The following is a 14,492-nucleotide window of genomic DNA, read 5'->3' on the forward strand; positions in this document are numbered from 1 at the left end:
GGATAGTCTGGGGGTCACCAAAGAAGTAGATAGTAGTTCAGCACTGCTCTCTGGTCTTGGTAGGATGATTCAGTTGCCTGGGAAGAAACTGTCCCTGAATCCACACCTTTTGCCTGAAGGGAGAGGGGAGAAGAGGGAGTGGCCAGAGTGTGAATCGTCCTTGATTATGCTACTGGCAGCGTGAGGTATAAATGGAGCCAATAGAAGGGAGGTTGGTTTGTGTGATGTTCCGGGCTGTGTCCATAAATCGCTGCAATTTCTTGTGGTCTTGGATGGAGCTGTTACCAACCATGCTGTGAAGCATCCTGATAAAATGGTCGGCATGGACTCAGTGGGCCAAAGGGCCGGTTTCTATCTCTAAACTAAACAAAAATGTTAGCTCCCAAAGGACTGGCTCCCTATCTCATCATCCTGGCCCCCAAGTTGAATTAAGTGACCTATACAGTTCATTCTACTATTACTGTAAATCTTAATGCTACCAGGCTTTGGCTGCATTAAAAAACAATTATATCAGTTAGAAATAACCTTATTTCAACCTTCATTGGATATTCTTTTAAACAGCTATGCTGAAAAGCCATTTAAAAACAAGGTTATAAATAAGGGTGGCACAGCGGGAGAGTTGCTGCCTTACACCGTCAGAGACCCAGGTTCAATCCTGACTTCAGGTGCCGTCTGTATGGAGTTTGTACATTATCCCTGTGGCCGCATGGGTTTTTTCCAGGTCCTCCGGTTTCCACCCACTCGCCAAAGAGGTACAAGTTTGCAGCTTAATTGGCTTCGGTAAAAAAATAGTGAACTGTCCCTAGTGTGTAGGATAGAGCTAGTGTATGGGGATTGCTGGTCAGTGCGGACCCAGTGTGCCCTTAGGCCTGTTGCCATACTGCATCACTAAACACTAAAGCTGAAGAATACACATCACAAGGGCATAGGATTCAAAGTTAAGTCTCACCCAGGACAGAAGGGGGAGGAGTTGTACAGTTTGATAACCACAGGATCTCCTGTGGCGTTCTATGCTGCATCTTGGTGGAACCAGTCTGTTATTGAAGGTGTTCCTCAGGTTGACCAGTGTGTCATGGAGGGGGTGAGCTGTATTGCCCATGATGCTCCGCAGTTTGAGGAGCATCCTCCCCTCCCAGACCACCTCCCATGAATCCAACTCCCCACCCCCCCCAATTAAATATATTTGCGTCCACATTATACTGCATCTGCCATTCATCTGCCCACTCTACCTATCCAAGTCACCCTGCAGCCTCATAGCATCCTCCTCGCCATTCACACTGCCACCCAGCTTTGTGTCATCCGCAAACTTGGAGAAGTTACATTTAATTCCTTTGTTAAATCATTAATATTGTAAATAACTGGGGTCCCGTCCCAGCACTGAGCCTTGCAGCACCCCACTCGTCACTTCCTGCCATTATGAAAAGGACCTGTTAATTCCTACTCTTTGCTTCCAGTCTGCCAACCAGTTCTCTATCCATGTCAATACCCTACCGTCAATACCATGTGTAATTTTGCACACTAATCTCACGTGCGGGACCTTGTGAAAGGCTTTTTGAAAGCCCAGATACACCACACCACATACACTGGCTCTCCCTTATCCATTCTACTTCTTACATCCTCAAAACATTCCAGAAGATTAGTCAAGCATGATTTCCCCTTTATAAATCCATACTGACTTTGACCGATCCTGTCACTACTTTCCAAATGCACTGCTAATAATCTTTAATAATCAACTCAAGCATCTTCCCCACTACCGATGTCAGGCTAACTGGTCTATAATTTTTTTTTTTTCTCTCCCCCTCCTGTCTTAAAAAGTGGGGTTACATTAGCTATCCTCCAGTCCACAGTCTAGAGTCTATAAAACATTGGAAAATGATCACCAATGCTTCCACAATTTCTAGGTGCTCGAGTACTCTGGGATGTAGACCATCAACGGCCAGGGGATTTATCTGCCTTCCGTCCCAACAAATTGCCAAACACCATTTCCTGACTAATGTGTATTTCCTTCAGTTCATCCCTCCCACTAGATCCTCATTCCCCTAGTATTTCTGGGAGACTGTTTGTGTCTTCCCTAATGAAGACAAAACCAAAGTACTTGTTTCACTGGTCTGCCATTTCCTTGCTTCCCATTATAAATTCACCCGTTTCTGATTGTAAGGGAACGACATTTGTCTTCACTAATCTTTTCCTCTTCACGTAACTAAAGAAGCTTTTAGTCAGTTTTTATATTCCCCGCAAGCTTTCTTTCATGCTCTATTTTCCCCTTCTTAATTAACCCCTTTCTCGTCTGTTAAATTCTAAATTTCTTCCAGTTCTCCGGTTTACTGCTTCTTCTGGCCAATTTATATGCCTCTTCGTTGGATTTAACACTGTCCCTAATTTCCCTCGTTAGCCACGGTTGAGCCGCCCACCCCATTTTATCTTTACGTCAGACAGGGATGAACAATTGTTGTAATTCATCCATGCAATCTATAAATCTTTGCCATTGCTTATCCATGCAACCATACAACATGACTGTTTATCTCAGGTCTCCCAGACCTACAGCTGTTTGATTTTCAATTACCCAATCACTTCCACTCGGCAGGCAAGAGCTACATACCACTCTCCGCAACCTCTTAAAAGTAAATTTTTTAGGAAAGCAAAACAAAAGTCAGGGACTTAGATTGATACGGCATTTTCAAGTCTCCTTCAACACATCTCAGAGTGCTTTACAGGCAGTGAAACTGTTCTGAACTGTAGTCAGTGATGCTATGTTGGAAACTTGGCAGCTAATTTGCACACCGCAGAACTGCTGAAACAGCAACCTTCATCCACTTTGGGGAAAAAAAATGGAGATTCAATGGTGTTCATGAGAAACCAATGTTCTTGTAGGAGAGTTACTGAAAGGCAGCATGTAGGTACAGTAAGCAGTATGTTGTACTCAAATTAGTTTAGTTTAGGGTTACAGTGTGGAAACAGGCTCGTCAGCCCCCCCCCCCCCCCGAGTCTGTGCCAACCAATGATCACCCATACACTAGTTCTATACTGCACACTGGGGACAATTTACAGAATCTAATTAGCCTGCAGACCTGCACGTCTTTGGAATGTGGGAGGAAACCTGAGCACCTGGAGGAAACCCACGCAGTCACAGGAAGGATGTACAAACTCCTTACGGACATGTAGCCAGGATTCAACCCGGGTCTCCGAGACAGCAAATCTACCGTTGCGCCACCGTGCCGTCCCGGTGAGGTCTTGCGAGGTAAGGGAACCTTGCATTACGGATTTGGCTGTAAATAGGGTCAAAAAAGTAAAGGAAGCTGACAGAAGAATTAGGACAATTAAATCATTCATAGGCTTTGAGGAAATATAAATAAAGCAGGAAACTCAAGCAGGAACTAGGCGGGTTAAAAGGCCAAGTAAGATTACCATTTTTTTTAAACATATGTTAAAAACAAGAGATAGACAAAAATGCTGGAGAAACTCGGGTGAGGCAGCATCTATGGTGCGAAGGAATAGGTGACGTTTCGGGTCTGAAGAAGGGTCTCGACCGGAAACGTCAACTATTACTTCGCTCCATAGATGCTGCCTCACCCGCTGAGCTTCTTCAGCATTTTTGTGCACCTCAGATCTGAGGATAGATCAGTGTCATGTATACTAATATGCTAGGGGTTTTTGAGATCAAGAACATGGTGGTATTGAGTCTCTTAAAGAACATTCCGGTGGACAAGTCACCAGGGACATTTGGGATCTATCCCAGGGTAATGAGAGCAGGAAGAGAGGAGCCTTGACAAAGATCTTTATACCTTTTCCAGAGACCGGCGAGGCCCACGAGGACTGGAGAGTAGCAACGGTTATTCCTTCATTTAAGAATGGAAATTGGGATAATCCAGGAAATTGTAGGCCAGAGAGCCTCACACCTACAACAGGGAACTGATTGAAGAGGATTCTACAGGATAGGTTTTACTCACATTTGAAAAGAGAATCCATTAATTAGGGACAGACAGTGTAGCTTTGTCCAGGGTTGGTCATACCTTACAAACCCGATTCTTTTTTCATCAATCAAGGACTCAATGGGCCAAAGGGCCCGTTTCCTTGTTGACCCTCGGACTATTGAAACATTGTTTAAGAATAAGGAGTAAGCCATTTAGAACGGAGACGAGGAAACCCTTTTTCCTCACAGAGTGGTGAGTCTGTGGAATTCTCCGCCTCAGAGGGAGGCAGGTTCTCTGGATGCTTTCAGAGTGAGCTAGATAGAGCTCTTAAAAACAGCGGAGTAGAGGGGATATGGGGAGAAGGCAGGAATGGGGTACTGATTGGGGATGATCAGCCATGATCACATTGAATGGCGGTGCTGGCTCAAAGGGCCAAATGGCCTACTCCTGCACCTATTGTCTATTGTCTATCCTTGATCAGACTTTGCTGGTTTTACCTTACACTAAACGTTATTCCCTTATCATATATGTATACACTGTAAATGCTCTGATTGTAACCGTGTATTGCCTTTCCGTTGACTGGATAGCACGCAACAAAATGTTTTCACCGTACCTCGGTACACATGACAATAAACTAAACTGTAACTAACTCTAGACTAAACTGAACAAATGAATGCAGGAAAGTAGCTTTGACCTAGAGGGCCAGCCACAACCGAATTAAGGTTAATGTCCTGCTCATATTTCTGAGAGATCAATAATGTTCATGAATACTTCTTTACATGAGGGCTTAGATGTGGCCAGCTAGTTCAACTCAGATTGTTGTGAATCAGGTATTGTACTTCTCCGTGGAACGTCACCTTGTCCTGGTGGAGAAGTTTGTGTGGACCTGAGATCCTGAGAGCGATGCCATCTGGAGCTATGCTCCTGGTAGGGCCACCTATGGTGGTAAGGTCTAGGGGGAGATCTCTGACAAAGAGCAATCTCCATGCCACTGGATCCTGACCCAGATCTGTCAAGGACCGTGGGGTGGTTGCCTGTGCACCAGTGTCCCCACATTAAATAAAGTCAAGCACAGGCGTTCTCCATATAGGGAATAGCACCCTGGAGACACCTATGATCAGCCATGACCGAAGGGGGCCTTAGAAGAAGATTGTAAATCAATGCAGATTAACTGCTAATTTGTTGTAAATCTGTCCATTGAAGTGTACGAACCAGCTGCCACATAACAGTAACTTCAAAAGTAAATTTAATAACTATGGTGATCGACCAAGGTAATAATATAAATTGATTTTTCTCACTGGAAATCAAAGCCTCAGAGTTTATTAACACTGTGAAACAGTCAGAATCCCTGCTACAACAACGTCTCAAGTTTCAACATAAAGCAGGATGTTATGACGACATAATAATAGGAATAATGCAGAACCTAAATTGGCATTTTTTGTTAAAGAGCAAAAGGAAACTGCGGATAGACACAAAGTGCTGGAGTAACTCAGCAGGTCAGGCAGCATCTCTGGGGAAAATGGATGGGTGACGTTTGGGGTCAAGGCACATCTTCAGGTTGCAGCTGCCATCAAGTTAAGTTAATTTTGATGGATCGTTCTATTCTTCATCTGTACTAAAACAATCTCTAGAAAGTCTACAAAAGGGAATGGAGAGACAGGGAACTACAGATGCTGGAATCTTGAGCAAAACGCAAAGTGCTGGTGTTACTCAGCAGGTCAGGCAGCTTCGCCAGAGGACATGGACCGGCGACATTTCAGGTCGGGACCCCACCTCGAGTCTGAAGAATAGTCCCGACCCGAACGTTACCCCTCGGGTTCCTGTTAAATCTTTCCCGCCTCTCCTTAAATCTATGTCCTCTAGTTCTCGATTCCCCTACTCTGGGCAAGAGACCTTGTCTGTTAGAAATAATTAAATTTATCAAGATATCAAAACAATTAGAATGCTTATATCAGTTGATACAAGCTGCAAATCACCACAAGCACGTTGGACGTGCACAGCTCACCTCTTGCAGTTGCACTGCCATCAGTCCCAGCTTATCCTGGCGATGTTCCGCTAACTGTCGTTCAGTTCTCATTTCCTTTTCAATTTCTTGAAGGCGCCTTTCAACTCGTTCGGAAACCTATTAAACAAAAGACCAAGAATGTTTGTTGCTAGAAAAAGGGCAGTTCTTACAAGTTAATATAGAGCAATGCCCACTCCAACAGTTAAAAAAAATATTAATATTCAACAGGTCAGACAAAATCTGTGGAGATAGAAACAGAATTAACATTTCAAGACACTGATCTAGCATCAGATGCTAGCTCCCCGCTTTTTTTCCTCTGGTCAAACTGATGGAATGAAGACCTTTGGCATGTTAATGTCACGGGAGCAGAATTAGGCCATTCAGCCCATCATGTCCACTCTGCCATTCAATCATGGCTGGTCTTTCTTTCCCTCAACCTTGTTCTCTTGCCTTCTCCCCGTAACCCTGAAGGTCGGGACCTTTCTTCAGACCCTCTTCAGTCTGAAGAAGGGTCCCGACCCAAAACATCAACTATCCTTGTTCTCCAGAGATGCTGCCTGGCCTGCTGAGTTACTCCAGCACTTTGTGCTTTTATTTTGTGAACCAGCATCTGCAGTTCCTTGTTTCGAGCTAAAATGCCTATCTCTAGAAATATATGATAGTCAAATGCTGTAATACAAACTTCCCGCATTAGAGGGTGGCAGAGAGCTAATACTTCGTCAGCACAATTGCCAGACCAGCAACTTGTTGCTCAAACTTTACCAGCCAGAATAAATATCAAATTTTAAAAATGTCACTTTTCATGCAAGAGTCAATGCAGTAACATATCTTTGAATATAGTAGGGCAAGCAGAAGTAGAAAACAATATAAACATATAAATAGAAAATAGGTGCAGGAGTAGGCCATTCGGCCCTTCGAGCCTGCACCGCCATTCAATATGATCATGGCTGATCATCCAACTCAGTATCCTGTACCTGCCTTCTCCCCATACCCCCTGATCCCTTTAGCCACAAGGGACATAAGATTTATATTAGTCTGAAGAAGGGTCTCGACCCGAAACGTCACCTATTCCTTCGCTCCATAGATGCTGCCTCACCCGCTGAGTTTCTCCAGCTTTTTTGTCTACCCAAGATTTATATTATGTAACTTTTTTCACTTTTGTGAATCTGTGGAATTCTCTGCCAAAGAAAGCAGTGGAGGCCAATTCACTGGATGCATTCAAGAGAGAGTTGGATATAGCTCTTGGGACTAACAGAATCAAGGGGTATGGGGAGAACGTAGGAACAGGGTACTGATTCTGGATGATCAGCCATGATCATATTGAATGGCGGTGCTAGTTTGAAGTGACAAATGGCCCACTCCTGCACCTATTTTCTATGTCATCTGTGTGGATGGAACTTATGTGACCAGGGTGGTCTAATCAGCCGCCTCCGTACCCAACACTACAGAGATGTCGTGAAAGCTGCCACACCTGATGACAAGATGACCAAAAGTACCCTTACTCCTCAGTGTAATCCCATAATCAAGCTCAATCGTGGTCTAACTTTCTCTTACGATCCTGACCAGTCAATAAGGCGTTCGATCCGTAATTTACAAAGGCAATAATGAGGAATGATGGCGGATACAATGAAAATAAGAGTAGGCCACCCTGTCCCAGACCATTGACCCCCATTCAACAGGATAATGGCGGATCCACTACCTCAGATCCAGAGCCTTAAGATGTCTGTTCACATATTAATGGATCAAGCAACATAGATGTGGAATTTCTAGGTAATCCATTACAAGGAAGCATTAAGGATTCATCAGATTCCCTTTGGTTCACGTCTTACAAGAGCAGCAACTTAAGCAGCATGGATATTGTGTCAAAGTCCAATGCATACAAAAGAGATTTTAGCAGTTTATCGTCCAAAAGGAGTAAAAAGCTCCAATTAGATTCCCATTAATATCCACAACATTTAATTAAGAGCAGAAATCCTTGGTTTAGTTTTCTCCAGAAGGACATTTAGAAATCGAAACACAAGCAATTTGGTCTACCTGACTGCATCCTTGAATTCAAAAAGCCCAAGATCGTCAATTTGTGCAGTTAACTACCCTACAAGACGACTTGCCCATCTCTTAAAAAAAAAATCCTTTAAATATTTATGATACCAAGATGAAAGCTTAATGATCAACCATTTAAATAAATCCAAGTGAAAATTAATTGAACTAAGGACAGGACAGATATTTCTAAGAACTCATTCTTTGTAAGAACCTTAAGGGAATGGAATAAACGAGACAACAATATAGTCAAATCACCTTCACTGCACAGTTTTAAGGGGGGGCACTAAGAGCATGTTAGTATGCACAACACATCCAAGTTGGCAATATGCAGAGTACTGCCCTGCCGGCTACAAATTCAGAAGCTGGAGTAACTCAGCGGGTCAGGCAGAATCACTGGAGAAAAAGGAATAGGTGACGTTTCGGGTCGAGACCCTTCTTCAGACTGAGAGTCAGGGGAGAGGGAAACTAGAGATATGAAAAGGTTCAGAGCAAATCAGAGCCAGCACCGATGACTAAGGAAAGGTGGAGCCCACAATGGTCCATTGTTGGCTGCGAAAGAAGTGATAACAATCATATAAACTTTGCCATTGGATAAAATTCCATAGTTCCATTAAACCGCACTCACGGTCTCTGTTCTGGACACCTCTCGGATTCTCCCTGACAATGAATCGATAGAATTCCTAGTTTCCTTATCGTTCCTGTCAAGAGAAACAAATTTAGATTTCACTTATTTGAAGATAAAAATACAAAGTCAGAACAGAGACCCTGTTTCTTATCTCCCTCTATGCATCCGGAAGTGATTCTTTGTTTCACCATCACCAAGCCAATAAACCTTTCGTGCCACAGGCTCAGCAGGACATCACAAGCCTGCGGTGAGATCCAGCAGGTCTTCCAGCAAGATGGAGCCAATTACGAGGAACACCAAGACTGAGGATCAAAAGCACAAGACTCGTCCTAAGGACTCAACTCATCCCACTGTGCATTGTGAGATACATTCATTGTCAAACGAAGGGCAATGCAACATTGCATTAAGTGTAACAGGAACAGTGTGCACTGTATATCTAGGCCAACAATTTTTTTTGTGCAAGACCTAATGAAAAGGGAAAAAAACTAATGCAAGACAAGGTAGACAGACAGAACATTTTTTCCTGAGGTGAAGATGCCAAAAACTACAGGTGCTTGTCTGTATGGAGTTTGTACGATCTCCCCATGACCTGCATGTGTTTTCTCAGAGATCTTCAGTTTCCTCCCACACTCCAAGACGTACAGGTTTGTAGGTTAATTGGCTTGGTATAAATGTAAAGATTGTCCCTTGTGTGTAGGATAGTGTTAATGTGCGGGGATTGCTGGTCGGCACGGACTCGGTGGGCCAAAGGGCCTGTATCTCTAAACTATACTAGAGGATATAGACTTAAGATGAGAGGGGCAAACATTTGAAGGAGATGTGTGGGGCTAGTTTCCATTTACACCGAGGGTGGTGTGTGCCTGGAACCCGTTTGCGATGGTGTTGGGGGAGATATATACAATTGTGGCATTGATGAAACTCTTTGATAGGCACGCATATATGCAGGGACTGGAGGGATATGGAGCATGTGCAGGCAGATACGAATTGGTCTTGGCTTGGCATGGACATTTTGAGCCAAAGGGCTGTTCTTCTGCTATACTGTTCTATATTCTATGTTCTAAAAAAACAAACTACTGCGGAACTCAGCAGGGCAGACATCGTCTGTGGAGGGATTATGGACATTCAATGTTTCAGGTCAGAACCTTTCTTCAGATTGAGGTTAACTAGGATGTTCATATATTAATGGTTCAAGAAACAAAATCAGGTATGTAGTACTTGGTCAAATAGAAGATGCAGAGTTCTCAGTCTGTCCTCTTCCTTGAAAACATAAAGATTCGTCAGATCCCCTTTGAATCCATTTACACCTCACGCTGCCTCGGCAAAGCCAGCAGCATAATCAAGGACGAGTCACACCCCGGCCACTTCTCCCATCAAGTAAAGTGTATAGAAGTGTGAAAATGCACACCTCCAGATTCAGGAACAATTTCTTCCCAGCTGTTATCAGGCAACTGAGGGTCCAAACAGCCTATTCCTGCTTTTTGCTTAATTTTCAAGTGGGCCAAACTCGAATTGGAAGAACAACACCTCATTATAACCCAGCAGAATGAATATCGAGTTCCCAAACTTCAAGTAACCCTTGCTTTCCCTCTCCCGCTCTAATTCTCAGACTAGTTTCACTGTCATCCTGATAACTGTCATCCAGAACTCATTGTCACCTTCTCCTCAGTCATCAATGAACGATTGTACATTTCCTTGATCATCGTCTGGCTTTGATCCACCCTTTTCGCACCTTGCATTCTCTTTGTACCCTTCCTTACCCCTACTTTCCCTCTCGCCTGACTCTCAGTCTGAAGAAGGGTCTCGACCCATAACATCATCCATTCCTTCTCTCCAGAGATGCGGCCTGCCCCGACGAGGTACTCCAGCAATTTGTGTCTAATATTCGTGTATACCAGAACCGCAGTTCTTTCCCACACATTTAGCCTACTCCTGCTTCTAGTTTTCAAGTTCCTAAACGGTAAACATGAACCCAACTACTATTTTTGGGATAGCTGGGAAAGGGGGGGGGGATGGGGAAACATTAAAAAATATAATTTCAATGACACATAAATAAACTGGGCTTGCACAATGCATTTTGGAAACAGCAGTAAAAGGGCCCTAGGAACCACTGGATTCCAGTAGACGTTACAAAGACATGCAGGCTTGTAGGTTAATTGATTTCTGTACATTATCCCTAGTGTGTAGAAAAGAACTAGTGTTGATTGTTGGTCAGTGGGCCAAATGGCCTTCTAAAGAAAATGAACCAAAATGCAAGGCTTCCATCCAATAACTCCTACCTATTTCTCCTGGTTATTTCCTGGTCAACTTCATCTCCAAGGCGTAGCTGATCACTGCTGAGGTCTCTTAGGGACTGATGCAAACTGTGCACCTGTGGGGAAAAGACACAAGACTTCAAAAGACTGAATTTATAAGTTCATAAGCTTTGATACGTGTAAGTTACTCTTCTATCATGGCTATTTACTTTTGCTTAGTTTAGAGATGTTTTCTTTTTCACACACAGAGTTGTGAGTCTGTGGAATTCTCTGCCTCGAGGGCGGTGGAGGCCGGTTTTCTGGGTACTTTCAAAAGAGAGCTAGATAGGGCTCTTAAAGATAGCGGAGTCAGGGGATTATGGGGAGAAGGCAGGAACGGGGTACTGATTGGGGATGATCAGCCACAATCACATTGAATGGCGGTGCTGGCTCGAAGGACCGAATGGCCTACTCCTACACCTATTGTCTATTGAGATACCGCATGGAAAAACACCCTTCGGCTTACCAATTCCAAACTGACCATCGATCATCCATCTATATAATTAAAAGTCTTATCTTGACCACTTCCTGTCTGCGCTGTATATTGATTTTAGAAAAAACTCTACCATATATCGTCATGATTTCTGGCCACCTTACTCCGTCCTCCTCCGCTGAGCAGGCCCCGAGGATTTTTCCCATCGATGAAAAATAAAAATGTTATGTGTTTAAAAAACCTTGAGATACTCTCGCCCATCAATCACCTTCTGGGGGGGGCGAGCAGGACTATAAAACCCCGGATGCCTGGATGTGACTTAGTCACTCTGCAAGATCGCGAGGGAGAGGCCACGACTCCCATTCTAAGCTGTGAATCAACTGAACTGTGAGTCTGCAATGTACTTGCAATAAATGATTTGTTAGCCCTTAATGACAATGCCATGAGTTGTTTGGCCTGCTACCCTGCCTGTGCTTGAAACTGCAATGCTTTATTAGGTCCGACTGTGTTTGGAAGGAATAAATGCTTTATTAGGCCCATATGTTTGGTTCAAAAGTCCCGTTCATTTCGTGACTTCCGCTTAGTGGACAGGTCGCGCTGATTGTGTAATTTCCGGTGAGTGCAGAAGTCGCGCTGATTGCGCCATTTCCGGTAAGTGCAGAGGTCACGCTGATTCCAGAAGTGCCGCTGATTGCGGAAGCCCCAAAGTGGAATACTCAGCCATGTGAGTATTCAAGAAAGTTTACTGCCATATATATGGTGTGTGTGTGTCTTTGTAAGTGTGTGCGTTTGTCAGTGAATGTGTGCGTTTGTGAGTGAGTGTGTGCGTGTTTGTGAGTGTGTGTGTGTGTGTGTGTGTGCGTGCGCGCGTGAGTGCGTGTGTGTTCGTGAGTGTGTGCTTGTGAGTGCGTGTGTGCTTGTGAGTGCGTGTGTGAGTATGTGTGTGCGAGAGAGTGCGAGAGGGAGAGTGAGTGTGTGCGTGAGTGAGTGTGTGAGTGGTTTCAGTGACTGTGCTGCCAGCCCAAGAATCCATTCGGCCCACAATGTCCATACAAGCCCTCTGGAAACCAGTCCCTTTGGCCCACAACACCATGCTAGCGCCCCAGAAAGCCCCCCCCCCCCCCCCCCCCCCCCCCCCCACTGGCCAGCAATATTGGAATTGGTGGAGAGGTGGAATATTGCGTTGTGGCAATAGCCCTCCCGTGTGAAGCTGGGACCCAATGGGTCCCACTTAGTCTAGTTAACTCTAGTTCTATGATATCCCACTTTCTCATCCACTGTTCCCATGCTAGGCACAATTTAAAGAGGCCAATTAACCTACAAACCTTCAGATCTTTCGGGACGTGGGATGAATCCGAAGCACCTGGAGGAAACCAACGAGGTCACAGGGAGAACGCGCAAACTCCACATCGACAGCACCAGAGGCCAGGATTGAACCCGGGTCTCTGGAACTGTGAGGCGTGCCCAGAAGCACTGTCAAAGCACAATCTGAAACATTACGTTCCAAATATTTGCTCAGGTTGGAAGTCAATGGAAGACTCAGGGGTCAGGCAGCATCTCTGGAGAAAAGGAATAGGTGCCGTTTCAGGTCGAGACCCTTCTTCCGACCCGAAACGTCACTCATTCCTTGTCTCCACAGATGCTGCCTGACCTGCTGGGTTACTCTAGCATTTTGTGCCCATCTTCGGTATAAACCAGCAGCTACAGTTCAGCCAAAAGATGATATGCGTTGGCCGCTTAGTATTTATCACTGATGATCCATTTGATACTTTTGCATACCTGATTTGATGGCTCAGTGTCATCTACAAATCTCACAGAAGCAGATCTCGACCTTCTGATAGCTGTTTTTGTGTAACTTCCAGGGTCCCTGAGGGGTGAGGTTGGGCGGTATCGACGACCTACAAAAAGCACAAAATCAGTCAAATTCACATTAGCTTTGTTTATTATTGCCACGTGTACCAAGGTACAGTGAAAAGCTTTTTGTTGTGTGCTATCTATAGACAAAAGCCAACTGGTGCAGGAATAGGCCATTCGGCCCTTCGAGCCAGCACTGCCATTCAATGTGATCATGGCTGATCCACAATCAGTACCCCGTTCCTGCCTTCTACCCATATCCACTGACTCCGCTATCTTTAAGAGCCCTATCTAGCTCTCTCTTGAAAGTATCCTGAGAACCGGCCTCCACCGCTCCCCGAGGCAGAGAATTCCACAGACTCACAACTCTCTGTGAGTCTGTGGGATTCTCTAGTCAGCAAATATAATTCCAATCAAGCCATCCACAGTCTAAAGATGCAGGATAAAGGGAATAACATTTATTGTAAGATACCGTCCAGTAAAGTCCAATTGTAGATAGTTAAGGTCTCCAGTGAGGTAGATGGGAGGTCAGGACCACTCTCTAGTCGTTGATAGGATGGTTCAGTTGCCTGACAACAGCTAGCAAGAAACGTTTCCTGAATCTGGAGGTGTACTTTTTCAAATTTCTGCAACTCTTGCCTGTTTTGTGAGAGGGGAGCAGAGGGTGTGACCGGGGTGAGACTGGTTCTTGATTATGCTGGTGTCCTTGCCGAGGCAGCGTGAAGTGTGAATGGAGTCAATGCAAGGGAGATTGGTTTGCGTCATGGTCTGGGCTGTGACCACAACTCTACAATTTGGTGGATGGAGCTGTTTGTAAACCATGTATTCCACTAAAAAGCTTTCTTCAGCACATCTGTTGAAGTTGGTGAGGGTTGTGGGGGACATAGCAAACTTCCCAAGTTTTCCAATGAAATAGAGGCATTGGTGTGCTTTCTTGGCCATTGCTTCAATGTGGCTGGTCAGGTCCAGCCTGACCTTAAGAATAAGGGGTAGGCCATTTAGAACGGAGATGAGGGAAATCTTTTTCACCCAGAGAGTTGTGAATCTGTGGAATTCTCTGCCTCAGAACGCAGTAGAGGCCGATTCTCTGGATGCTTTCAAGAGAGAGTTAGATGGAGCTCTTAAAGATAGTGGAGTCAAGAGATATGGGAAGGCAGGAACGGGGTACTGATTAAGGATGATCAGCCATGATCACAGTGAATGGCGGTGCTGGCTCGAAGGGCCGAATGGCCTACTCCCGCACCTATTGACAAGTTAATTAATTAGTCAGTATCGAACCCTCATCTCTGGCACCATAAGGCAGCAACTCTACCACTGCACCACCGTGCCACCC

The 14,492-nt window shown here is 44.7% G+C and overlaps 1 protein-coding gene across 2 annotated transcripts in view; it reads right to left on the minus strand.

The window, feature by feature from the left end:
• LOC129700036 (centrosomal protein of 128 kDa-like) overlaps positions 1–14,492 on the minus strand; it is a 396,302-nt gene that overhangs the window by 369,219 nt on the left and 12,591 nt on the right. For both annotated transcript variants that reach the window (XM_055640193.1, XM_055640194.1), the window contains exons 5-8: positions 13,085–13,203; positions 10,858–10,949; positions 8,582–8,654; positions 5,917–6,033 (exon numbers count right to left, since the gene is read on the minus strand). In XM_055640193.1, the coding sequence (XP_055496168.1) occupies positions 5,917–6,033; positions 8,582–8,654; positions 10,858–10,949; positions 13,085–13,203 (401 nt within the window). The remainder of the gene's footprint in view (positions 1–5,916; positions 6,034–8,581; positions 8,655–10,857; positions 10,950–13,084; positions 13,204–14,492) is intronic.

Source organism: Leucoraja erinacea, chromosome 9 (assembly GCF_028641065.1).
Source record: "Leucoraja erinacea ecotype New England chromosome 9, Leri_hhj_1, whole genome shotgun sequence".
NCBI classification, from domain to species: Eukaryota; Metazoa; Chordata; class Chondrichthyes; order Rajiformes; family Rajidae; genus Leucoraja; species Leucoraja erinaceus.